At 49.4% G+C, this 27,439-nt stretch overlaps 1 protein-coding gene across 1 annotated transcript; it reads left to right on the top strand.

The window, feature by feature from the left end:
• NOCT (nocturnin) lies at positions 1-27,072 on the top strand. The gene is made up of 3 exons (XM_058666846.1): positions 1-315; positions 23,937-24,206; positions 26,051-27,072. Exons 1-3 carry the CDS (start codon positions 126-128, stop codon positions 26,884-26,886), a joined length of 1,296 nt encoding a protein of 431 aa, XP_058522829.1. The 5' UTR covers positions 1-125; the 3' UTR covers positions 26,887-27,072.
• The last annotated feature ends 367 nt before the right edge of the window (positions 27,073-27,439 follow it).

Here is a 27,439-nt window from a genome sequence, read left to right as displayed (position 1 = left end):
GAGGAGCCGGGGAGCATCCTCCCGGGCGGCGCCGACGGTGTGACCGACCGGCCGACCTCGGCCCCCAGCCTGCTCCGCTCCTCGGCGCGCGAGGGGCCGCGGCGGTTGTGGCGGCGCTGCCCGGCATGTTTCAGAGCCCGCGGCGGCTCTGCTCCGCCCTGCTGCAGAGGGAAGCCCCCGGCCTGCGCCGCCTGCCCGGCCCCGGGCTGCGTCGCCAGTCGCCCCCGTTGACGGCTGTCCCCCGGCCCGCGACCCCCCGGTTCCTGGTGGCGGCCTCGGCGGCCTCGGGCGCTGCCAGGTCGTGTACCCGAGCAGGTGAGTGCGCGGCGGGGCTGCGGCCCGGAATGAATGGGAAGCCGCGGGCGGACGGGTGGTTGGGTCTCGGGTTTGAAAGCGAGTCCTTCCTGACCAGCTGTTTGCGCTCGCTTTTCCTTCTTTGCTTCCTTTTGCCCTGCCTTGCCGGGACTTGCATCACGGCTTGTGAGAACACTGCAGTTTCCCGCTGGACCCTTGCGTGCCCCGCTAAAGTACTTCTCCCGCATAACCTGCCTTACATTTCCTCCTACGGAGACCGTAAATAATTTCGGTTGGTTATTCTTTTTTTTTTTTTTAATTGTGCTGTTGAGATGTTCATACAGAAAATAACCTTACGTGACCACTATTTGATCGTGTGGCTCGCATGGCCTAATTGTCCTGAAAAAAATTTAAATCATGTTAAAACATGAGTTGGCTTTCCATGGACTGGGGATTCTTTTGGAACCTTGTGTTCCAGGGAGGCCCAACTCCTAAGTGATGCCTTCCAAAGGTCAGTTTTACCATCTTAAATCATCTTATTACCTGGGACTCTTTTTTTTTTTTTTTTTTTTTTTTGCCACCTCTATGTAACCTCGGATAACTAGCCCCATGATATTCACATTAGTTATACCTTTAAAATTTAGAAATAGTTTTTATACAAAACATTTTTTAAGGGTGCATTTTAGCTGTACTCTGGTTATTGCTGGGGGCACATCAGTGTAACCCACCTATATTGTAAAGGAATGCCTTGTTTCTGGGACCATTTGAGTTCAGTACAGAGTGAACACTACGTCCAGTGTGGCTTTCTGTCACGAACAGAAGTGACTGATGAAATGTGCTGAAGCCAAGACTTTAGCCATGTTGTTGGTGGATGTTGCTGGAATAGACCTAATAGGATGCGGGTGTCGAGCTGTTACTTGAGACAAAAAAAAAAATTCTGTTGTTGGGAAGCAGTGCACTTGATGCACGTAGTCAGTTTGGCATAATGAAAAAATTGTTGGAATGGGTACCACCTAATAGCTTTTTTCTTGCTGCGCATTTTCAGGAGGAACACTCAGGTGGGAACAGTACATCACTTGCTGTGTCCTGTAGCAGCTTCTCAACTTGAGTTCCCTCAGGTGGGCTCAGAGAGGAAACCTGCCTTGGAGGCCCAGGTGTCATTACTGAGAGTACACGGGGAGAGAGGCAAGGGCCCGGGTGCTTGAGCCATCACCTGCAGCCGCCAAGGGGCACATTAGCAGGAAGCTAGACCAGAAGTGGGGGATCCAGGACTCGGAGCGGGCAGTCTGGTACCCGGGTGGATGCCTGCCTTCCAGGGAGCACCCTCACCCGCTGCTGCTCCACCATGTCCATCCCTGAGGGACTTTTAAAAAGGCATCTGCACCTTAAAGAATTCTGATACTTCAGTAGACAGTACAAAGTCTAGGCCCTTTTCGTTCCACAGGTCATTTAAGTTAAAGCTGTGAGGAGGAGACTTGTGCACTCCTTCATTGGTGGATGGAGAAGGGCCTTACAGTCTCCCACGCATCAGCAGCTTATCCTAGGAGGTCAAGGGTGGTGGGCCTTAGGCTGTCTTCCAGGAAGTTTGCTGCCCAACCGGCCCCAAGATTTGCACAAAAAAAGGGATGCTTAATGACATAAAGGTTTCACTTTTAAGATTTAAGGGATGCTTAATGACATAAACAGGTTTCACCTTCAAGATTTGCAAATAGCCCCAGGGGTATAGGAGAGAGGCATTCCCTGCAGTAGTAGGGCTTTCAGGCTTCAGGAAGTGGTTGCATTTAAGTGTGCCTCAAAGCCTGGTTAGGATTGGGAAAACATGGCTGTTATGCATTTTGTTGATGAAAAGCGGGAGAAAATGGGACAGCATGAGGCATAGAGGGCAAGGGCGGAGTTTGCTTTACAAGATGCACAGGCTTCCCTGTAGGCCCAGCCTATCAGTGGAGGGCCCCCAGCCTGCGTTATGGACCAAGTCATCTTCAAACTAAAGATTATTCTGAAACACACCTAGAAGTTTGGCCATTGGAGGAGCTAAGAGCCACTTTGCCTGCCTGAGAGTTTGGGGGTGGACAGTGGATGCTCACTCTGGGCCCCACGGGTCCTCAGCCATTCCTGGAAAGACCGTCTCTTGGATTGACCAAATTTAGGGGTTGTTGGACTCCACGGGACACGTTGGAGGGGATGTCACTGGTTTGCTTGCTTTTCTGGAGCAAGGACAGGTGCACCCCAGAAGGAGGCGGCAGCTGCCACTGTTACCATTAGCTGTACAGGAGGAAGTATAGTTGGGCTGGGAAACAGTGCCCTCCACAGCTCACCCGGAGCCGGCTGAATCAAGTGTTCTCTGCTAGAACATGTTGCCTCTTTCTGGGTACATTTTCAAAGCAAATACCAGCTTTATTTGAGGAGGCTGCTTTCTTTAGTGGGTCCCTTCACTATGTGAGTAAGCTACTCGTGGGTGAAAAAAAAAAAGGAAAAGCTTGTAATTATCCAGCTTCTGCAAAAATAAATGGCTTTTCTGGTGGGAGGAGTTCAAATACAGTGAGCTCTCCTGGTAGGGAGCTTTTGAGTTCATGTCCACGGTTCTAGAATCACATTATGCAGGCTTTCCCGTGATCATCCGCAAATCACTGGACCTGGCTTACTGGCTCTTAACACTGCAGACTTTCCCTAGGGGGAGAAAAATGAAAAAAATTGATAGCAGTTTATCTGCAAACTCACGACTGATTGCAGTATGAAGTGCAAAGAAATCTGTGGTTGGATTTGTCGGAAAAGAAAAAAGATTTTTGGATGTATGAAGGGTGTTTGCTTGGGTGGGTGGGATGGAGCGATGTGAGGGGAGGGCTGGGGGAGAAAATTGCCACATGCCTAGAAGAAGGTGGCAGCTGTGAAATTGGTGACAAACATCCCTGGGAAAGGATTTCTGGGTCTTCACGTGCACTTGGTTCCATTTCCTGACATGGTGAGTTAGGCCCTGGATGATTCTGGATGCTCTGGGGAGTGTTTATGAGCTCTGTGCTGCCTTTGCAGTGGTTAGTCCCTGCCTGAAAGTTGAAGAAACCCCAGAGGGGATGGATCTTTGTACTTGAAGCCTCAAGCAATTCAGGAGACTCTGAAACATTCCTTGACCCTTACAAAAACCAGATGTTTTCTTTTTTAAAAAAGCTTTATTTATTTGAAAGTGTAAGAGCTGGAGAAAGAGAGAAGGGGTAGGCAAGGCAGCCCAACAGCTGGGGTCCTCAACTTGCACACGTTTGATCCCATATGGACGCCTGATCCTATATGGGTGCTGGTTCTAATCCCGGGAGCTCTACTTTAAAAAGAGAGAAATCTTCTAGTTCATTCTCTAGTGCCTGTAGCAGCTGGAGCCTGGACTGTCATCCAGATCAGACAGGTGTGGGGTGTTAAGATAGCATTGACTGGCCTTGGCGAAGTTTGCCAGGGTGGTGGTACACCCCCTGGCTGAGGTGTAGCAGTCAGTGCCAGCCAGCAGCAGCAGCTTCCTGGGGACAAGGGCTGAGATGGTGCCAGTGCCCCTGCGAGGGGAGTGAGGTATACCAGCACAGAGCCACAGTGCCAGGTCACCTGGTAAAGTGCTTTGTAGGCTTCACTGATCTCGGCCCCTTTGCGGAACACAGGCACAGTTTGGCAAGGATGATGACCCATGCATGGCGGTGGCTACCTCCTTGAAGCATTTCACACCCAGCCCAATAGGACCATGGTAGTCCCCAAGGGTAACCAGCACCTTGAACCTGGTCCGCTGGTTAGTCCACAACTGTTTCAACCTGGTGTGATCCTCGTCATTTTTCAAGATTTGTTTTTATTAGGCAGATTTACAGAGAAAAGGAGAAAAATCTTGCATTCACTGGTTCATTCCCTAAGTGACCACAATGGCCGGAGCTGAGCTGATCTGAAACTGGGAGCTTCTTCCGGGTCTCCCACAAGGATGTAGGGTCCCAAGGTTTTGGGCCATCCTCTACTACTTTCCCAGGCAATTAACGGGGAGCTGGATGGGAAGGGGAGCAGCCACTACTTGAACCAGCACCCATAAGGGATCCTGGAGCTTGCAAGGCAGAGGATTAGCCAATCAAGCCATCCTGGCAGGCCCCAAAATACATCCTTGAGGGATACCCTCTGGGAGAAAGTCAGTGATCTTGGACTCCTGGATAAGCTGAAAGGAGATAATCTCCAGGGAGTTGATCTTCATTTCTTTAACCTGAGGGCCCAGTTTATCCTAGACTTGACTCTGAGTTCCATGGCCCCAGGCTACCTGCTGCAGAAGCATTCCAGGGTCTGCCTGCTGCATCCCTGTCACCCGCCACTTGGTGTGGTGATCTGGTGGTGTGGAGAGACTGCCCCTGGAAAATGGAACACGCAGGAAGCTGCTTTTAGTCCATTTTCAGAATACAGTAAGGTTGCTTTAACATCAGAAGGCAGCCACAATGACAGATTGTTGCCACGGATGTCTGCTGGCACCTCCGCTGCTCTCCGCTTGTCCTTCTCCATCCTTCCTCCCACTCTGAGCTTCCTGGACTGTTTGCCAGGCTGCAGACGCCCTGCCCCATGAGACCCTTGGCGGGCATGGCTTACACCTTGGGGACAATCCTTTGTTGTTTCCTTTTTACGCCCTGCTGTGTTGGCTGTCTGCTGTCCTGGTGAATCCTATAGATTGGATCTGTTTGTTGGGACATTTCTGCAATTCCTCTTCCAGCTGGTTCTGGAATTCTTTGGGGAGATAACTGTGAATTATATATGCAAATATTTTTTGTGACTTGATGTTCATAGTTAAATCTTAATGGGAGGTGACACATGCCCTTAGTAAAGCTCATTCGCAGGGTGGTGTTTGTGGTTAACCTGTTGCTTGGGGCAGCTGTGACTCAGTGCCCACTGCACTCCTGGTTCCTCTGTGCTTGCAGCCCAGCTGTCTGCTGGGGGGCCTACAGGCAGTGGGGACAGCTCACGTGCTTTGCTGTCACCTTTGTGGGGGGCTCAGAGTTCCTGGCTCCTGGCTTTTGGCCTGGCCTTGCTCTGGCTGTTGCAGCTGTTTTGGGGAGTGAATCAGTTGACAGATCATCTCTGTCTCTCCTTTTTGTCACTCTGCCTTTCATTATGTGATTTGTTTGGAAGTCAAAATTACAGAGCAAGAGGCAGAGTGAGAGAGCTTCCATGCACTGGTTCTCTCCCCAGATAACCTGTAATGACCAGTGCTGAGCCAGGCTTCAGTGGGCTCCAAGAGCTTCCCTCTGGTCTCTCATGGATAGCAGGGGCCAAAGCACTTGAGCCATTTTCTGCTGCTTTCCCCAGGCCATTAGCAGGGAACTGGATCAGAAGTGGAGAAGCTGGACCACATACTGGCTTCCAAGTGGGATGCTGGCATAGCAGTCAGCTGCTTTACCCACTACGCCACAGCACCAACCCCTAGAAAATCTTATGTTTGATGGGGAAGTTTCCGTGAGCATCGTGGCCGTAGAGTGCCTGCCTGTGCGTGTGGAGACCATTCTTCAGCGTGGGGGAAGCTCGTGCTGCCCGTTGGATTATTTTTGGTGTTTTCCTGTTCGGCAGGCTGTTGGCTTTATGTATCTGTACTCCCTGTCCCTTCATTTTTAATGGCATCATCTGGTGCATGAGATTTTCTGGAGAAAAAAATGGATTTTGCAGTCATCTGAAGATTTCTAGACATTTCCTAGTTCTAGAATTATTCCTTTTGTCAGCGAAGCTCCATTTAGCCTTGTGGTGTCTCCTACAGCCATTTCAGCGGCTCCCACCTGCCTGCTGTGCTTCCTCAGGCCTCTCCCCTGCAGAGAAGAGGGGGGCTGACGGTGCCCGGGGCCAGCCACCCTGCACAGGGCGCAGGAGCAGCAGGCTGGAGTTGGCCACCTTTGCCAAGCCAAGGACCGTCCCTGCTGGGTGCCTGAACCTACTGAGCCTTACACTCCCTTAAAACAAAACAAAACAAAACCAAACCCTGGAGGCTCAGAAGGGTATCCTGCCACCTGCTCAGCACCACTCACCCTGGGAGCCCTCCGGGCCCAGAGCCCTCTCCCTGTGGAGTGTTGCTTCTGTTGAGCAGAGCAAGGGTCTCAGGGTCTCACCACCCACCCAGCTTTTTCCTGGGTGGGGGAAGGGACACCCCAGGCTGCCTGCTCTTGTGTCAGCCAGCCTCCCCAGCCTTTTCTGCTTGCTGACTCTTCTTGGCGTCTCGTCAAGGTGCCCTTCGGGAAAAGTACATTTACACTTGGTGTGCTACATGTTCTACTATTGTGGTTTCTCTGGGAATTCAAATCTGGTTCTCGTCTCTTCTTTTTAAGATTCATTCATTTGAAAGGTAGAGTAACAGAAAGCCAACTACCAACTACCAACCACCAACCCCAGCATTGGGGGTGGGGATCTGCATAAAAGCGTAGGACCAGGCCGCATCTCCAGGTGGGACCACTTAGCTGGGCCGGCATCACCTGCTGCCTACAGAATGGTTGTTGGCAGGAAGCACCATCGGAAAACAGAGCATCTTGGTCCGCATCCAGCTCTCCCACAGGAGATGTGAGTGGTGCCCAAATGGCAGCCCCACCCCCTACGCTCCCTGGAATCTGTGTCTCTCTGCCCAGAACCCTCCAAATGATCAGCCTTCTTGATTCGCTAGTTTAGCCCTCAGTGAGGTTAGATATGACAGTGAGGGTTTGTCTCCTGAGAGCCTGCTGATTGTATGCAAAGTGTCAGTTCCTAGGCTGACGTGGGATGCTGACCAGGACTGCAAACTACCTACATGAGGCAAGGGGGTGCTGGAAGTTTATGCATTGAGGCTCAGTGACTGGAAATCTCAGAATGTCTCTACAGACAGACAGACTGTCCAGCTTCATTTTCCTGCGATCTGGAGTAGGAGTTAGCAGACTGTGCAAGGAGAGCCAGCTCGTAAGCGCTGCAGGCTTCCCCAGCCACGTGTCTGCCGCAGCGCCTCACACCTGCTGGGGTGGGGGAAAAGGCAGGTGGAAACAACATAGTAGGTAAGCTACATGCCTCTGGGGGTTTGGATTTCATGTCCTTTTCACGTGCTGTGCCGTGAAATGGTGAAATGTAACCACTCTTTAGTTTTCGATGTTCCCCCCCCCAACCATTACAGGATGTCAGCCTGTCTTGGTTGACACAGCACAGAAGCAGGTGTTAGCCAGACTCGGCCCCCGGGCTGTCGTGGACCATGACCTGGAGAGAGAAAATCCAGCCCCATTAGCAGAATATCCCTTCTCACGTCTGTCTTCCTACTCAAACAGAGCTCCTGAGTAGACCAGAACTGTTAGCATGTTACCCCCTGCTTTTTCATTCTCATTTTTTAATATGTGTATAAAGATTTTATTTTTATTTTAAAGTCAGATTTATAGAGAGAAGGAAAGACAGAGCAAGAGAGATCTTTCATCCTCTGGTTCACTTCCCAAATGGCTTCAACAGCTGGAGCGGAAGTGATCCAAAGTGAGGAGCCGAGCTCAGTGCTATAGCCTAGTGGCTAAGTCCTCATGTTGCACACACTGCACAGGTTTCTGTCCCAGCAGCGCCACTTCCCATCCAGCTCCCTGCTTGTAGCCTGGGAAAGCAGTCCAAGATGGCCCAAATTCTTGGGACTCCGCACCCATGTGGGAGACTCAGAAAAACTCCTGGCTCCTGGCTGCAGATTGGCTCAGCTCCGGCCATTGTGGCCACTTGGAGTGAGTCAGTGGATAGAAGATCTTCCTCTGTGTGTCTCCTCTCTGTATATCTGACATTTATAATAAATAAATAAATCTTTAAAGCAAAGCCAGGAATGTCCTCCAAGTCTCCCATGCAGGTACAGGGTCCCAAGGCTCTGGACCATTCTTCACTGCTTTTCCCAGGGAGCTGTATGGGAGCAGAGCAGCCAAGACACAAAGTAGAACCCAGATGGTATTGTGGCATTTGAAGGGGGAGGATTAGCCAGCTCAGCTACACCTGCACAGCCACCTGCTTTTCCACATCACACTTTCTAGCATTAAGCTGGAGTAGCCAGCCTGGGGGAGTAGTTGGCCGAGGCACACACTAAAGATCTGTGCACTAAACCTTTCCTGTGTGTGTTGGCGGGGTTGGGGTGGGGGCTCCTCCCCCTTGGAGAGATTTCCTTAGCTGTCCTGCCTGAAGGCCTTGCTGTGCCTTGTCTGGGAAACATTTCTGCAGGCCTGTCTGGTCTGCAGGTGCTGCCTGCCTGAGAAAGGTCATTTGGGTTGTCACTCTTTGTCTAGGGGTGTGTATTTTTAGACACATTGGGTTAATACTGCTGACCTTCATTTGATAGCCCTGGTAACGGTGCCCGGGTCGTGACACTGCTCTGTACACTTTGTGCCCTGCCGTTCTACGTGCTGTGATAGCAGTGGCGTGGACACAGGGCAGCGGTACAGCCTGACCTCTGTTTATCCCTGGCCTGAGAATGGGCTGCTGTGAGCGCCTGGCCAGGCCCGTCTCGGCCGTTCCTCCTTGCTGTCCCCGCTCTTGGAGGAGATGCAGGGAAGATGCTTCCCCAGCCTGACTTCTTACAGGTCATGCAGACTCCAGCAGCCGCAGCCTCCCGGCCTCCTAGCTGGAACGGAGAGAATAGCACCTGCTCTGGCTAGAAAGAGCAATGACAATCCACCGTGCGGCTGTGCTGGGGCAGGGCCTCCACTGTGAGCAGCCTGCTGAAGTTGGCAAGTGAGATTCTCAGGGTCTGGCACAAGCAGGCTGATCCTCTGCATGCAATGTCAGCATCACTTACAGGTACCGTTTGGTGTCCCGGCTGCTCCATTTCCCTTCCAACTCCCTGTTATGGCCTGGGAAAACAGTCGAGGATGGCCTAAGGCTTTGGGAGCTTGCGCCCATGTAGGAGACCTGGAAGAAGCTCCTGGTCCCTGGCTTTAGATTAGCTCAGCCCCGGCCCTTATGGCATTTAGGGAATGAATCAGTGGATGGAAGATTCTCTCTCTCTCTCTCTCTCTCTCTCTCCATCTCTCTGTAACTCCAACTTTTTTTTTTGAAAGATTTTTATTTATTTTTATTGGAAAGTCAGATATACAGAGAGGAGGAGAGATAGAGAGGAAGATCTTCCTTCCGATGATTCACTCCCCAAGTGAGCGCAAAGGCCGGTGCTGTGCCGATCCGAAGCCGGGAGCCAGGAACTTCCTCCAGGTCTCCCACATGGGTGCAGGGTCCCAAGGCTTTCCCAGGCCACAGGCAGGGAGCTGGATGGGAAGTGGAGCTGCCAGGATTAGAACCGGCGCCTATATGGGATCCCAGGGCGTTCAAGGCGAGGACTTAAGCCGCTAGGCCACGTCGCCGCTGGACCCATGTAACTCCAACTTTCAAGTAAAATAAATAACAGAGTTATAACAGACCAGTGAACACTGATAGATCACCCAGATGGGCTGGCCAAAGCCAGTGGCACCCATTTAGTCCTCTCAGGGTCCTGGAGTTATCGCCACATGAGGAGACTGAGGCACTGGGAGGGAAGAGGTGGAGCCTGACTTGGAAAGGAGGCTGAAGCTGCCCCATGACCAAGAGCTCTGGGGACACAGCCAGCTCCAGGCAGTGGCGCTGGGGAACAGAACCTGGAGACCAGCCACCGGGAAAATGTTTACCTCTCACAGGCAAGTAGTCCCCTTTGAAATGGGCACTTGGACCGGCAGCTGGGGGATTACTTCCCTGCAGGGCACGGGAGGGCGGTGGCCTGCATTTGTCAGCTGGATTTTTCTGGCAACACTTTGCCCTGTTTTTGAGTTGTTTCAGCTGATGAGAGCAAGCCATAGTTTCACAGAAATTCTGGAACTGCAGTGTCCTGTTAGTCACAACTCCTGAGAGGCTGCATGACCCTGTGTCTGGAGCTCAGTGAAATGTGTTCATAGGAGCCAAGGCACTCCCAGGGGCAACAGCAGCAAGTGAAAAAGCCTGGGATGCCAGAAGGTTCTCTGCCACTGTGAGACCAGATTCCCCAACACTCAACATCACTTCCCGTCCTTTCTTTCATGGACATGTTATTAAATTTACTTTTTTTTATATGTTTATATCATTTTATGACAGTTTCATAGGCTCTGGGATTCCCCCAACCCCTCTCCAAGCCCTCCCCCCATATTGAATTCCTCCATATTGTTACAGTAGTACAGACCATATCCAGTCATGATTCCTTCATTGTGGATATGGACAATGCGGAGAGTCCAGCATCTTATTGTCCAGATAAATTCAGCAGTTTCATTGGGAGACCATCCTTGGTCTGAAAATAGAGCTGGCAGAATATCATTTCCTCCAATGAGATGTCACTACACAACTTCACCAATAGGAAGAAACATCAAAATTAACAACATCATGAAGTTAATTAACATGGTATTGAGTGAAAATGCAAGTTCTTAACCACATCCTGTAACTACTTCCTTGACATCTCAATTTTGGTATATGTACAGCCGGCTGCTATAAACCTTTGTTTTTTTCTCCCAAGCTAGCATGTTTGAGTTTAACCTAAATCAGTGGCACAGGAACAGTGGACGGATCAACATTAACACCCATCGTATATATAACAGCTGAGTACAAACGTAACACCAAAGCTTCTATGCAGTTACATCTTGTTTAGCATTAACAGTCATAAATTGATAGTTTTTTGGAGGAGAAAATTAAGCCAAAATTTAAACTTTGCAGTATGTAGTGATTAAGCATGGTTGTACAGAACTTTGCATTTTAACAATTGAAGAATAGAGAAGTTTTAGGCAGGTGAGCAGGCAAATCCCCAACGACCCAGTGAGTGAGGAAAAATTTAACTCTACATCCTACCTAGTAAAGTCCAGAGAAGCAAATGACTGACCTCAGAGTTCTCGGCCTCCGAGGGCACTCACCTTCCCTGGGATCTCCTAGGTAGTCAGGGTATGGTTCTTGGTGTCCATACTGACAGTCCTCGATGAAGTATGAATTGCTTCTGTGGCGAAAGCACTTGGGAGGCCTCCGGGGGTCTCTGGGACTAGAATACAGACCTCTTATTCTCCTGCTCCACCCTGAGATCCCCTCCTGCTCTGTATACACACCTCCTTTTAAGAGGGTGTCAGGGTTGTTCTTGGATCCCACCACACATTTCTATGGCTTTTGTAATGTTTAAGGCCGTTAAGAATTTGGTATCTATAAATAAGTTACACTTAAAGTCTTCCTCAAACATTCTAAGAAGATGTAGAATTTCTCTGCACTCCTGACCTGTAGTGGAACAAGAGGAATATTAAACAAATTTGCAGCAGAGTTTTTCACCTCTTAGAAGCAGTTCCACTGGGGTTCCATCTTCTCCAGGGGCAGCATTGTGTTCAAGGGAGTTGCTGCACTTCCGAGGTCAGATGAGCCATAGGGAAACCCACAGTTTTGAGGATCCATCAGGAAATTGTAGGGACAAGAGCATAACCTTTGCTACGGATTTTTAGTGTTCCAGAATCTCAAACATTCATTGTTGTATCAAATACATACAAAAGTCTCTTGGGAAAAATGATGCCACCATATAATCCATAAGCCAGCAATGAATTCGACAAGAGAAAAGAGTATTTGGAATAAATAAAACAAATAGAAAACATCAAAACATATGGCATACAGCCAAAACAAAACAAAACAAAAAAAAAACAGTATGGATCGGATTATTGAAGTTAACCCTTTCCACGCTGGTTTCCTTATATAAGAGAGAATATATGGTATTTGTTCTTTTGTGATTGACTCATTCCACTGAGCATAATGGTCTCTAGTTGGGACCACCTTGTTGTAAATAATATAATTTTATTCTTAGTAGCTGAATGATATTCCATGGAGTAGATGCACCACAGTTTCTTTAACCACTCTTTGGACGCACATCTGGATTGTTTCCATGTCTTTGCTATTGTGGATTGTGCTGCTGCAAATATAAGATTACATATCTCCTTCTCATATGCAGATTTCACTTTTGGGTATATTCCTAGTAGCGGGACAGCTGGGTCATATGGCAGGTTTGTTTGCAATTCTCCAAGCATTCTCCATACTGATTTCCACAATGGTTGTACTCCCACCAGCAGTGAAGGAGGGTGCCCTTCTCCCCACATCCACACCAGCAGGTGGTGGTAGTTAAGTTCTGAATGTAGGCCAGTCTCACTGGAGTTAGGAGGTACCTCAAGGTGGTTTTCATTTGTATCTGATGGTTAGGGAGTCTGAGCATCTTTTCATATGTCTGTTAGCCATTTGAACCTGTTCTTTTGAGAAATGTCTGTTCATTTCCTTTGCCCATTTTGTTACAGGGCTGGTGTTTATGTTTTTGTCCCTGGATTTCTGAAGCTCTTTCTAAATCCTGGATATTAGTCCTCTGTCACTTGTGTAGTATGCAAAAATTTTCTTCCATTCCATTGGTTGCTTCTTCACTTTAATAGTTTCCTTTGCTGTACAGAAGCTTTTTAGTTTGATGTAGTCCCATTTGTTCATTTTGGCTTTGATTGCCTTTTGGCATCTTTTCCAAGAAGTCTTTCCCTGTTCCTATATCTTGGAGTGTGCTTCCTATGTTTTCCTTTAATAGTTTGATGGTTTGATAGATTTAGGTCCTTGATCCATTTAGAGTTGATTTTCATATAATGTGAAAGGTGTGGGTCTTGCTTCTTAATTCTGCAAGCTGCTATCCAGTTGTCCCAACAGCGTTTGTTGAAGAGACCAGGCTTTTTGCCTGGATTGTTTTCAGTTTCTTGTCAAAGTAAAATGTACTTTTAAAAATTGATTTATTTGAAAGGCACAAGGAAAGAGAGGGACAGAGAGGCCCATCCACCAGTTCACTCCTCAGAGGGCCTGGCCACAGTCAGTCTGGGCCAGTCGGGAGCCGGGAGCCAGGAACTCCCATGTGGTGACAGGGACCCGCCTACCTAAGCTGGCTCCTGCTGCTGCCCAGGGTTTGTGCTGACAGGAGGCAGGAGTGCAGCCAGAAGTAAATTCTGGCAGTTTGATACGGGATGTGGGCTTAACCTACTGCAGCAGATGCCCGCCCCCCCCTCCAGCCCCTTAGCACTTTCTAAAAGCGGTGGGCTGAGTGCTGGGGGGGAAAGGCCCTGAATAACAGACTGTCAGGGGGTGACCTAAGCAAGAGCAGCAGGCCAGGAAGGCGCTAGGGAGACACTGGTGCTTGACTCATACAGTGCCAGGCATGGGCCATGGTGCTTTATTCATTCCTTCACTCTGTAGTGAATAAATGTACCCCATCCCCCACGTGCAGGCTCATTTCACCTGAGTGGTTATTTTGTGTTGTTTTCCACTCACTTGTCTTGAATACGGCAGCAGTTGTTTGGGAACTTGCCCTGCTGCAAATCAGTGACTGAATTGGCCCTCTGCTGTCTGAGGTGGTTCAGCACATGGCCAGTAGATGGCAGCATTGGACTGCTGTTTGAAAGACGCCTTCCCGTGACGTGGGTCCATTCGGTTTTTGCATTTTGTGCATTTGATTCGTGGAGCTTTCTCCAGGCCCAGGCTGATCAGCTTCAGCAACTTCCCAGGTTTGTACCCAGGATAATTCTGGCTTTTGTTCACGCTTTGGTTTTTCATGTGTCACCCTTTCAGAGATTGTAAGCTTCAATGCCAAGTGTGAAGGAAATTATCCACTGACTCTGACGTGGGCAAAGTGCAGAATATGCAACTGCTGGGTGATTGAAGGAAAAAGGGGCGTTGTGTGGGGAGCTGCCTTTCTGCTTTCGCTCGTAAAGGCTGCTAAGGCTGCGAGGGATGGTAGGCCAGGGCCAAGGGCGTCTTAGCTGTAAGGGCCGATGGCAGGGTACACTAGTTCCTCCATGTTGTTAGCACTCGTGGAACTTGTGTTGTGTCCTGCCAAGATTGCACTGGAAGTGTGCGGTGTAGCTGGTGCTAATGAGGGCTTGTGTGTATTCAGGTTCTTCTGCCGTCAGCATGTTTTGCTCTGTGACAGGAAAGTGAACAGAGGAGTGTTAGTGTGTTTTAGAAACCGACAGCGTCTGAATTCTCTGGCAAGTTGTTACAGATCGTTAGGAGAATAGAATTTGTTTCTGTAGAGTAATGGTGAGGTGTTGGCAATTGTGCAGGGAAGTTGGGTGCCCAGCTCTCACTGTACGCGCAAGCAGAATTAGTCAGGGGCGGGGAGGTAGTGGTGTAGCCAAGTGGATTGCCAGGAACAGCCGCTACCAGCAAGTTCTGTGTGCCTGTTGCTTACGTGCATTCTATAACTACGCATGTCATTGAGAAGGGTGGCTGATTTTTTTCCTTTTACTCATAAAGTGGCTGTGATTAAAAACCACGTCCAAGTGCATGGGGCTGGATTCAAAGTTCACCCCCAAACACGAGGCAGGAGCCAGAGCAGGCTGCAGCAGCAGTTACCACAGTGTGACGCTGCTTCAGGAGCTTCCCGACCACAAGGCTGAGTTATTCACGCTATTTACCCTCAGGAAGTTAATCTTGAATACTGCAGCAGTCTGCTGAAGGCCCTGTGCAAGTCCTGAAGAGTGTAGGACTTCCGTGGAATGGCTTAAAATCTTGGGCCACAAACGTGTATCTCCATGAAAGGGAAGTTTTCACTGGTGCTGCTGTAAAAATGAGATTGCTTTGAGTAAAAGAAAGAAACAGTAAGTATGGTTAAGCTATCCCCTTATCAGATGGGCCTTATTATCATTAGCGCCTCAGCTTCCTAGGATCACAGTGAGGGTGAAGACGTACGTGATCCAAGCAGGCCGAGCTTGCCAGGCAGCAGTTACTCATTAGCAGTCGCCGTCATAATCCACATTGGTTCATTTCGGTGTGCTGTGAATTCTACCTGACACTGGTCATTTATAAGTAACAGAGATTTCTTCCTTCCTTGCTTCCTTTTGCTTTCCTTCCTTCCTTGTTTAAAGATTTTTTTTTCTTTATTTGAAAAGCAGAGTTACACAGAAAGTCAAAGAAACAGATCTTCCATTCCATTTTCTCTCCCCAAATGGCTGCAAGGGCTAAGTCTGGGCCAGTTCCAAGCCAGGAGCTTCTTCCGGGTTTCCCAGATTGGTGCAAGATCCCGAGGTTTTGGGCCATGCTTTACTGCTTTCCCAACCACAAACAGGAGCTGGATGGGAAGTGGAGCAGCGGGCACATGAACCAGCACCCACATGGGATCCCAGCATGTGCAAGGCAAGGATTTAGCCACTAGGTCATCACACCGGGCCCTAAATATTTTTTTTTTAAGATTTATTTTTTGTATTACAAAGTCAGATATACAGAGAGAAGGAGAGACAGAGAGGAAGATCTTCCGTCAGATGATTCACTCCCCCAAGTGAGCCACAACGGGCCGATGCGCGCCGATCCAAAGCCGGGAACCAGGAACCTCCTCCAGGTCTCCCACACGGGTGCAGGGTCCCAATGCATTGGGCCGTCCTCAACTGCTTTCCCAGGCCACAATCAGGGAGCTGGATGGGAAGTGGAGCTGCCGAGATTAGAACCGACACCCATATGGGATCCTGGGGCTTTCAAGGCGAGGACTTTAGCCGCTAGGCCACGCCGCCGGGCCCCCTAAATATTTTTTTTTTAAGTAGAGAGGGAGGAACCAGCATAGTGGTGTAGCATGGCTCCATACGGGCACTGGTTCGTGTCTTGGCTGCTCCATTTCTCATTGAACTCTATAATCTGGCAAAGCCCATGTGGGAAACCAGAAGAGGTTTGTGACTCTCAGGCCAGCTCCTTTGCAGCCCTTTGGGGGAGGAGCCAACAACTGAAAGACCCTCTATACTTCTCTGAAAGATCTGCTTTTCAAATAAAAATAGAACACATCTGAAGAAAGAGACAGACTCGGAGACAAGAAAAAAATAGATATCTCCCTAGAATTTCTTCATTCACTATTTCTCTTCTCTACATGAAGCAATAAAGTTCTTGTTTCTTTTCCAGGGAACGGCCCAGATCGCTCTATTGTTTCCACATTATTGCTTTTTTTTTTTCTTCCGTATATCTGGGGTAAAGGGAAATAAAGGGAGAAGCCCCACCATGCCTCCCACCCATCCAAGGTCCCTGATATGGGGCATGCTCCAAGGGTCCTGCTCGAGTGGTTTTCAACAGTTCTGTATTGCTGCCCATCTCACCACTCCAAGCACGATGAAATCACTGCAGAATCCACTGGTTGGCATAGTCCACCTTAGAGTCTCCATTTGCCCAGCTTGTCACTGCCAACACATGGCCAGGGTAGTTGACTGATTTTTCTGTCCTCCGTCCTCTATTGTACCAGGTGTGCTCTGCAGGTTTCGATGGACTGCCATATCCTCCATGTGCACTGGATATACTTTGCACTGCTCCATCTGAGTCACTGAGGCAGCTCAGCTTTGATATTTGGGCTCCATGGTCAGACCATGGAACCTGCACTTCTCTTCATAGATGGGATTCTGAGTCCGGCAGTTTGATTGGGGAGATCCCCAAAGAAACTGACTGAAGTGATCCCGGACCTGATTCTTGTGTGTGCTTGCCAGTACAGGGCCCGGCACAGTCCATCGCCCCCAATCAGCTGGTGGCTGCAATTGCTGAATCAGTTCTGTTTCCAGCCCTGTCTTCGACACGAACCAATGGGTGTTGCAGTCCAGCCTGATTCTGCCAAGCACACACCCAGCCCTCACACAAACCGGTGGGAACTGCAGCCTAGTTGGAGCGACCCACAATAACCCCCACCAGGCGCCCCCTGCCCTGGTTCCCGTGCTTGCCAGTATGTACAGCAGACTATACTGACTATCTGTAGTGCAGCAGACTAGTCCAGTCTATCTCACATCCCATTCAGCTCTCATACATGTCAGTGGGCATTGAAGCCTAGTTCAGCCCGACCAGGCCCACTATCCAGTCCATGCACATGCTGGTGGGTGCTGTTCTGTCCAGCCAGGTCTGCCCCAGTCCTGGTTTTCAGATGCATTACTTTTGACTTAAGCTCTCTGTAGCTTTTTTTACTCATGTGTTAATTGGCCTTAGGACATATCAATTTTTTTTTTTTCAATTACAGAGAGGAGAGACCTTCCATCCTGTGATTCACTCATGCACCCATTCATAAATGGCTGCAATGACTGGAGCTGAGCCAGGAGCTTCTTCTGGGTCTCCCACGTGGGTAGGCTCCCAAGGCTTTGGGCTGTCCTTCACTGTTTTTTCAGGCCACAAGCATGGACGTAAAGTGGAACAGCTGGAACATGAATCGGCACCCACGTGAGATACAAGTGCTTGGAGGCGGAGGATTAGGCAGTTGAACCAAAGCGCTGGCCCCATCATAATGCATTCTGCCCTCTTGTCTCCTCGGGCGTCTCCTCTGCTCCCTCTGGCTTTCCTTGCTTTTCAAGACTGCAAGCTTTGAGGAATTCTCCTGGGGCTTTCCCCTCACTTGGACTGTGGTTATGGGTTTAGGACGGAGTGATCCCAGAGGCACGGTGTCTTGCAGGACAGGTACGGCCAGCATTTTCCCAGTGGGAGAGTAATTGTGATTAAAGTCACAGGCATGTTTGCCAGCTGTCCCCACTGAAGCCCAGGTCCTTCAGGGCCCCGTGTCTGTATAAGGTAGGAACTTGCTCTGTAAAGATTTTCTTCTCCCTCATCTCATTTATTCTGTCACTGATTTATCTTATTCTGGACTCATAATTGCTATTTCACCTCTGGTTACAATGTAATAGTTTCAACAAGAAATGTTTTATTATTTGCTTGGGGGTGTGTGTGTGTGTGTGTGTGTTTAAAGGGCAAGGTTACAGAAGGAAGGAGAAGCAGTGTAAGAGACTTCATTCACCTACTGGTTTACTTCCAGGTCATCCCCAGTGGTCAGGGCTGGGCCGGGCTGCAACCCAGAGCCTGGGACCGTCCAGGTCTGCCATGTAGATGCAGGGAGCTAAGCACTTGGGGCATCTGCTGCCTTGCCGGAAGCATTGCTAGGGAGCTGGATTGGGACTCGGCCAACGCTGGTGGACGCTAAGATCACAGGTGGTGGCTGAATGCACTGCCTGACAACACCACACCTGCTGTGTCAGCACTGTCCTGGCTGGGCCTGTGAGGATCTTCTCAGGCTTGTCTGCATTGTCTTGCTCTCCCCTCTCCCATTAGAGTCCTGCTCCTTTGTTTGCAGAATGGGGCGGCAGCTGTGCCTGTTGCTTCTGGGGTGACAGTGTAACACTGCTCCTTGACCCTGTGAAGCTAGGAGATAGTCCCCTGTATCCCAGGCCTGGTGTGCGCATGCACATTGTTTCTGTGCCTAGAGTAAGGTCAACAGGAATGCACACGGTCACTACTTTCTGAGCCTCAGTAACGCAAATAAAGCCTTGTCCGAGTTGGCAGCAGTGAGCCCACGAGCAGAAGCTTTGCCTACCAGCCGGCCTTGCCTCTCCAAAGCTCCCACGGACACAGCCACACGACTTCCGGGGTGGCACCCCGTTTCAGTCACTTCGAGCACAGCGCCACTGTGCCCAAGTGGAACTGTGAGGTGGCCGCACAGTTGTAATTCAGTTTGGTTCATCTGTCAAGTTCCGCATTCCCTCTTGCGGCCCTCCCACTTCCCAGTTCATATTTTAAATTTACACGCATTAAAGTTCTTTCTTGGTCATGGACAGCTCTGTGGATTGTGACCTGTGCTCTACATAACTGCTCTGTCTCCTGAAATCCCTCTGTGTGCCCCATTTGTAGAAACGCTCCCAGCCCCAGTGACCGACCTGCTGTTTTCCTTCCCTGTAGTGTGCCTTTGCCAGAGTGGCATGAATTTTTGGAATCGCACAGTATGGAACTTTAGTATCTGGCTTGTTTCACTTACAGAATGCTTTTAACTTTCAGCCGTGCTGCATGAGTCAACAGCTTTCTTTTTTTTCAATTCTGGATTGTATTTCATTTTATGGGTGTAGCACAGCTGTCCGTTCGCTTGTTGAAGGGCACCTTGGTTGCTTCCAGCATTTGGCAATTAGAAATAAACATGCTATCAACGATAGCATACATATTTTTATGTGAATGTAAGTTTTCAGTCTCTTCACGGAAGTATCTGGATGTGTGAGATCTGGGCTGGATGGTAAGTTTTAGATTCATAAAACACTGCCAGACTGTCTTTCAGCATGACTGTATGTGGGAGGGAGTAAACGGAAGGCTGTGCAAGTTTGGTGCAATGCCTTATTTGCTAGAATTTACACATGGAAGCCATTGGGGCCTGGACTTTTCTTGCTAGGGGTCTCATAACCTAATGTATGAGTAGCATTGTTGCCCTAATTGAAGTAGTGTGTCCTCCCCTCCCGTGCCCCGGCGTCAGGAAGGCAGGAGGTGCATGGGCCAGAGCATCAGCGACTGACTCAGTGAGGACCCCAGATACATGCCTCCCAAGCACTTCGCACAGAGATGGCCTGGGGACTCCCTGAAATGGGGCTTCTCCCTGGGAGGGTTGTCCTGAGGCCCGAACCTGGGCCCTGTGTCTCACCACTCGCTCCCCCTCCACACCTGCAGCACCCTCGGCTCACAGCAGGCACAGTCCAGTGGGGCCATCCACTCCTGGACTGAAGCCTCCAAAAAACTGAGCTCAGTGAATCTTTCCTCTTTATAAAGTTAGCTGCTGCTTCAGGTGTTTTGCTGTAGCAAAGACAGTCTAATACACAGTGGGCACTCAAGCGTTTGAAAAAAAGGAGTGAGGGAACCTTTGGGTTTGAGTAAAGTGGCTACCAGATATGCAAATATGACCCAAGTGGGTGATGCTGTCGCCAGTACCTGCTCCATACCCAAGTCTGATTTGTGTTATTACCCAGCTTCATTACTTCACCTTTTATTGGTATGGGGTACTATTCCCCGAATTCACTAGAACAGAAAACAAGAGCGTGAAGTTGCAGCTAGCATGATGGCCTAGCAGCTAAAGTCCTCGCCTTGCACGCACCAGGATCCCATATGGGTGCCGGTTCTAATCCTGGCGGCCCTGCTTCCCATCCAGCTCCCTGCTTGTGGCCTGGGAAAGCAGTTGAGGATGGCCCAAAGCCTTGGGACCCTGCACCCGCGTGGGAGACCCAGAGGAAGCTCCTGCCTCTTGTGGATTGGCTCAGCCTCAGTCATTGTGGCCAATTGGAGAGTGAATCATTGGACGGAAGATCTTACTCTGTCTCTCCTCCTCTCTGTACCTCTGTCTTTCTGATAAAAATAATAAATCTTTACCAAGAAAAAGTGGAGGGTAAGACCCAGCATTGTGAGTCAGCCTGTTGCGACACCAGCATCCCTTTTGAGCTCCAGTTTCTGCCCAGCTGCCCCCACTTTGGGAATCACTGTTAGCTAATGGCCTGGGAGAGCAACAGAGGATGACTCAAGTCCTTGGACTCTTCTTGCCTCCTTACGGGAGACCTGGAAGAAGCTCCGGGCTTCCTGGCTTTCGTCCAGCCCGGCCCCAGCTGTTGGGGCCACCTGGAAGGAAGTGAACCAGTGGACAGATGCTCACTCTAACTCTACTTTTGAAATAAAACTCAGTAGTCTCACACAACAGTGAGACTTGGGTGAGGACTGTGCAGTTAGATTAGGTGAAGAAGAATTTTCCAAGTAATGGTCCCACTACCTGAGAGAGGACACTTCAAAGAAGGTGATTAGGAACAGAAGATCTGTCTCCCTCCCACTTTGCCCCCTCCCTTTCCCTGACTTTCAGAAAACTAAAGAAATTCATAAGAGGGTGATTAAGCGGTCAGGTGCACAATGAGGACAGAGCCTGGCCCACAGGAGGCCCAAAGTAAATTGGAAGGAGAGTAGATGAGTGGAAACCTTCCAGAACCATCTGTGAGAGTCCTGCTCTCACGCTCATTATGCAGCAGGACAGTTCATTAATGAACTTTCCAGTACAGTTGTTGTGGAGGACTTGGCTTGGGCCGCAGCATTTGTAAATGGCCTGGTGTTCAGTCTGCATTAGTTCACCTTTGCTACAAGATCTGAGTGGGCAGACACAGAATTAGAGCAAAGGCTCCCTGGCAGTTATTCTAGTAGTTTGCCTACAGCCTGGCAGATGTCAAACAGTCCTGTGTATTTCATATTTTAAATACTTCATAGTCCCTTGAATTTGCTGTGGTGCCATGGGACACCCTCACATAGTTCAGTGATTGCAACCCCAAGTGATTGGCTTGCCTGGGGACCACACTTGAAAACTGAACTCAAGGGCATTTAACTAAAGTATAAGGAAGGACTTTGAGAAGACTTCTTCCAACCATATGCTCAGATAGGCATGCACATCAAGCACAGTGGATTTGAAATACTGTGATCAAACAGTTTGGAAACACGAGTGTGTGAGAAACAATGCTTGGTGCAGCTGTGCAACACACCTGACTGTGGGTTGGGAAAACCAGTATGTTTGCCTAAGTCTCATTTTCTCACTGAGCTTGAAGGTAGGCAGAGCAGTTTGAGTCGGAAAAAGAACAAGAATGTGCTTGCTGTTTGCTGACCAAGGACTTTTGGTAGTATCTATTTGGATTTGCTCACTGTTATTTACTTCATTACTTGAAAGAAGTACAGAGAGAGGAGATACCTGCCATCCATCAGTTCTCCCCCAGTGACCACAGTGGCCAAGGCGGGGCCAGTCTGAAGCCGGGATCCAAGAGCTTTTTCCAGGTTTGCCACGTGGGAGCCAGGGGCCCAAGCACTTGGGTCATCCCCTGCTGCTTTCCCAGGCCACAAGCAGGAGGCTGGATGAGAAGTAGAACAGGAACTGGCATCCATATGGGATGCGGGTGCCACAGGTGAAGGCTTAAGCCGCTATGCCATTGGCCCCTGGATTTGCCCTGGACATGCCATAGTGAATTTGACTGCCTGAGATGTGATTATTTGCAAATTTTATAAGGAAATCTTTATGAAACGTCCATATTTTACAAAGAGAGTAAAAGGATATGGTTATGGGAGAGATATGCAGATAGCCTGGTACTAACATTCATCAGGCACAGAATGTTGGGGTTACTCCCGAGTAAATGTTGTTCCTGACTTATAATGAAGAGAGAAAAAGTGGCCGCCCTCTGAAAGAGCAATCAGCACTTTGAGCGGAACTGACAATTACAGCTTCTCATGCTGATGAGTATCGCCCTCTGTTCTCCTTAATGAATTGCAATCAAGCAAAACACTAGAAAATGTTCATGAAGACAGTGTTGGCCGTCCTTCCTGCCCTTTCTTCACTTTTGCCAGGAACCCAGGAAACAGGAAAATTGTGAAAAAGACGATGTCCTGTGTAGCTGTTAGCTCCCTGCTCCCGCCCCAGCCTCTTGTTCAGTTCACAGAGTTCCACAGAAATCCTAGACCTACGGCTGCAACCCCACCTGGCCATCCTTTTCCATGCTGGAGGGATCTGGACAGCTAATGGTGCCCTGGCAGCAGCTGCTGGATTCCCACGGGCTGTGTGACATTGTATTGCTTACAAGCACAACTTAAAGCTTATGCTAAATTATACAGGAAGACATGTGATTTTGTTATGTTTTATAACATTGGGTTTACAGATTTAAATAAAAGGTTGTAGGTGAGAAGAGGCCTTTAAGACCAAGGCATTTCTCTTGTTTTTAACATTTATTCATCTTATTTTTTAAAAAAAAAAGATTTATTTTTATTGGAAAGGCAGATATACAGAGAGGAGGAGAGACAGAGAGGAAGAACCTCTGTCCGATGATTCACTCCCCAAGTGAGCACAAACGGCCGGTATTAGCCAATCCAAAGCCAGGAGCCAGGAGCTCTTCTGGGTCTCCCACACAGGTGCAGGGTCCCAAGGCTTTGGGCTGTCCTCGACTGCTTTCCCAGGCCACAAGCAGGGAGCTGGATGGGAAGCAGGGCTGCTGGGATTAGAACCGGCGCCCATATGGGATCCTGGCACGTTCAAGACGAAGACCTTAACCATTACGCTATCACGTCGGGCCCAACATTTATTTATCTTTATTGGAAAGTCAGATATACAGAGAGGAAGAGCCTCCATTTGTTGGTTCACTCCCTAAGTGGCCACAACAGCTGGAGCTGCACCAAAGAGGAGCCAGGAGCCTCTTCCAGGTCTCTCACACGGATGCAGGGTCCCAAGGCTTTGGGCTGTTGTTGACTGCTTTCCCAGGCAACAGGCAGGGAGCTGGATGGGAAGTGGGGCTCCTGGGATATGAACCAGTGCCCATATGGGATCCTGATACGTGCAAGGCAAGGACTTTAGCCACTATGCTACCACGCTGAGCCCAGCATGCCTCTTAAAAGGTCCAGCACGTTGGCTCAACTGGCTAATCCTCTACCATTAAGTGCTGGGTTCTCACGGGCACCAGTTCATGTTCCAGCTGCTCCACTTCTCATCCAACTCCGTGCTTATATCTCAGGAAAGCAGAGGGGTTGGCCCAATGCTAAATCCTAAAGTGGGAGACCTGGAAGAAGCTCCTGGCTCTTGGCTTCAGGTTACTGTGGCCATCTGAGGAGTGAACCAGCAGATAAAACATCTTTCTGCCTCTTCTCTGTATGTCTGCGCTTTCCAATAAAAGCATATGAGATTGTTTTAAAAAGTTTTCAGATGAATTGGAGACTAGTTTTCAAAGTAGCATTTCAACAGCGAGAACCTGGACACTCCTTTATGCCTGTGGACAAATGGCCTGGTGTGTGCATGTGGGGACCTTGCCTGCACCGAGCCTCTGCTGTTCCTAACAGTGGATGCTTTCTCCGACTGCCAAGCTGGAAGACCTAGTCGGGAGGTGGAGCTGATGGTCCATCTGTGCTTTTCTCCCCCGTAGCGTCTTCCATGGGCAACGGGACAAGCAGACTGTACAGCGCGCTCGCCAAGACGCTCAGTAGCAGCGCTGCCTCTCAGCATCCCGAGTATTTGGTGTCACCCGACACGGACCATCTGGAGCCCATCGACCCCAAGGAGCTGCTCGAGGAATGCAGGGCCGTGCTGCACACCCGGCCGCCCCGCTTCCAGAGGGACTTTGTGGATGTGAGGACAGACTGCCCCAGCAGCCACCCGCCCATCAGGGTCATGCAGTGGAACATCCTTGCCCAAGGTAGGCCCCACTCAGAGCAGCGCCTGTGCCCTCTGTCTGATCCTTTGCTGCTTTTTTTGTTTGTTTGTTTTTTGTTTGGTTTTTTTTGTTGTTTTTTTTTGGTGTTGTAGCAGGGCTTGTATATTCAGCATTTCATTTAATTCTGCCATCAGTACTTTCAGGTAGGTAATATTAACTGCTTTTTTTTTTTTTAAGATTTATTTTATTTTTATTACAAAGTCAGATATACTGAGAGGAGGAGAGATGGAGAGGAAGTGGAGCTGCCGGGATTAGAACCAGCAGCCATTTGGGATCAAGGCGAGGACCTTAGCCACTAGGCCACGCTGCCGAGCCCTGCTGCTGCTTTTTAAAAAAGACTTACTTTATTTGAAAGACAGACTTTTACAGAGAGAGGTCTTCCATCCACTGATTCACTCTCCAAATGGTCACAAAGGCTGGAGCTGAGCCAATCCAAAGCTGGGAGCCAGGGGCTTCTTCCCACTTCTCGCACATGGGTGCAAGGTCCCAAGGAGTTGATCTGTCAGACTCCTGCTTTCTGTTGGATGGGAAGTAGAGCAGCTGGAACACTGTTACCTACATGAGATACCAGCCCCTCCCACACACAGGTGCAGGATTAGCCTATTGAGCCACCATGCCAGTGGATGTTTTTACTTCTGTGCATGCACAGTGCACTGGCATCTTAAATGAGCGAGAAGTATGGGCAGTTGCAAGTGTAGAAGGATGGGGAAGGGGCAGCCTGAGGAGTCCCAAGCAGGGAAATTAGAAAAGGGAGCACTGTTTTCCACTGTTTTCCACCAAGAACAGATTTACTCCGGGGCAGCTTTCTGTGCTCCATATTGGAGAGTCTGGGTTCGATTCCCTGCTCCACTCTGGGCTCCAGCTCCCTGCCCAGGTAGACCCTGAGGGAACCAAGCGATTGCATCCATTGGAGACCAGGATCGTTGTCCAGCTCCCAGTGGAGGCCGCAGCCAGGGACCACTGTGGGCATTTGAGTGAACCAGCTGAAAGAGAGCTGTCTCTCAAATTTTTTAAAAAAAATTTATTCCTTAGCTTTCATGTTCGTGAGTTAGCCCAGAACAGTGAAAGTCTCCTCCCAGAACATCCAAATGGACAGGACCATATCTCTAACTAGGAATTCAGTGGGACAGCCCCAGAGTTTGTGTTGCTTCCAGGCATCCGTGTGCAGCCCAGGGAGAACAGAGAGGAACTGAATGAGGAAGTGAGAAACAGAACTTTTTGCGGGGAATGGCAGCTGGGGGTGGGGAGGAGAGTCTGGATATTCCTGTGGTGAGATTCTCAACCGTGCTCATCTTTATAATTTCAGACTAAAAGGATGCAGCCTCAATTCTCTGTACATTAAGGTACTATTTTTTAGAGGAAAAAGGACTCCTTTCCTGTGTCTTTTGAATTCAAAACCAGATAGTGTCAACATTCTGTAGCATTGCCTTTTATGGGGTGTTTAATTTTAAGAAAACAACATGCTCCCCCATTCCCCCCCAAGGAAAGGGCCAAGCTCTGTGATTACTTTTAGGAAGAGCAGCCCTCGTTCATTAGGTCTCTTCAAGCTGCATCTGTTCTGTCAGGTCACAGGCAGTGTTGAAAGCAGCCTGGAGAGCTGTAGATCCCCAGGGCTGCAGGAACACTGCATTCCCCATGCAGTTCTGTCTTGGAGTACACTTAAGGGAAGTCATTGTCATGCAAAAGAAAACTCAGTTGCTAGCTCCCTCCAGGTGAGGGCTTGTTCAGGATAGTTTGGGGAGCACCTGTGCAGAGATGGAAGCCCCCCCAGGCCTGTGCACAGAGGAAACAGCAGCACTGGGAGCTGACCGCCCCTTTCTTTTCAGCTCTCGGCGAAGGCAAAGACAACTTTGTCCAGTGTCCTCTGGAGGCCCTCAAATGGGAGGAGAGGAAGTGTCTCATCCTAGAAGAAATCCTAGCCTACCAGCCTGACATATTGTGCCTCCAAGAGGTGGACCATTACTTCGACACCTTCCAGCCACTCCTCAGTAGACTGGGCTACCAGGGCACATTTTTCCCCAAGCCCTGGTCGCCCTGTCTCGATGTTGAACACAACAATGGCCCCGACGGCTGTGCCTTATTTTTTCTCCAAAATCGATTCAAGCTCATCAACAGTGCCAATATCAGGCTGACGGCCATGACACTGAAAACCAATCAGGTGGCCATCGCACAGACCCTGGAGTGCAAGGAATCAGGTCGACAGTTCTGCATCGCCGTCACCCACTTAAAAGCACGCACCGGCTGGGAGCGGTTTCGGTCAGCTCAGGGCTGTGACCTTCTCCAGAACCTGCACAACATCACCCAGGGAGCCAAGATTCCTCTCATCGTTTGTGGGGATTTCAACGCAGAGCCAACAGAAGAGGTCTACAAACACTTCGCTTCCTCCAGCCTCAACCTCAACAGCGCCTACAAGCTGCTGAGCGCCGACGGGCAGTCAGAGCCCCCGTACACCACGTGGAAGATCCGCACCTCGGGGGAGTGCCGCCACACGCTGGATTACATCTGGTACTCTAAGCATGCGCTCAGCGTGAGGGCTGCTCTAGATTTACTCACCGAAGAACAGATTGGGCCCAACCGGCTCCCTTCCTTCAATTACCCCTCAGACCACCTGTCACTGGTGTGCGACTTCAGCTTTAACGAGGAACCCGATGCACTTTTATAAAGGACTGTCTGCATCTTTATGATCACAAGAGTCTTAAGCAGGGGTGTTGCAGGAAACTGAAATAGGAGTTGCCTGAGGAAGGAGTCCCAGTTTCAGGACCTTCACTTTCCACGTTGCCAGCATGCCCTTAGGAAAGAATCCCATTAGTTCACAAACTCTTTCCATTAAAGCCTATAGTGGAAAAAGGGTTTTGCACTCCAGTTTTGGCTTGTATTCTTTCCTTTCCCTCGGCGTTACATTTTGATCGTTCAAAGGGCATTAAGTGAGACTTGGAGATTTCTCAGTATGAGGATTGCTATAAAAGCTCAGGCTTGGTTGAGTCCTCCATCGTTAAAAGTAAGTACGTAGGAGTGATTTCTGTAGGCAGCATTTCAGGTTATTTATTTGTGTGTATTTACAGTGTCAGCAAGACATGCATGGCAATATTTATTTTTGTATCTTCGTGTAAAATTGAGAATTGGAGCATTTATGAACATTTGGAACCATGACATTAATATGTGCAAAAGAACTGTAGTCTGAAGCTGTTTGCTATTGAAGCATAACGAGTCTTCTT

The sequence above is a fragment of the Ochotona princeps genome, chromosome 7 (genome assembly GCF_030435755.1).
Source record: "Ochotona princeps isolate mOchPri1 chromosome 7, mOchPri1.hap1, whole genome shotgun sequence".
Classification (NCBI taxonomy): Eukaryota; Metazoa; Chordata; class Mammalia; order Lagomorpha; family Ochotonidae; genus Ochotona; species Ochotona princeps.
This window is presented reverse-complemented; position numbering and strand designations above follow the sequence as displayed.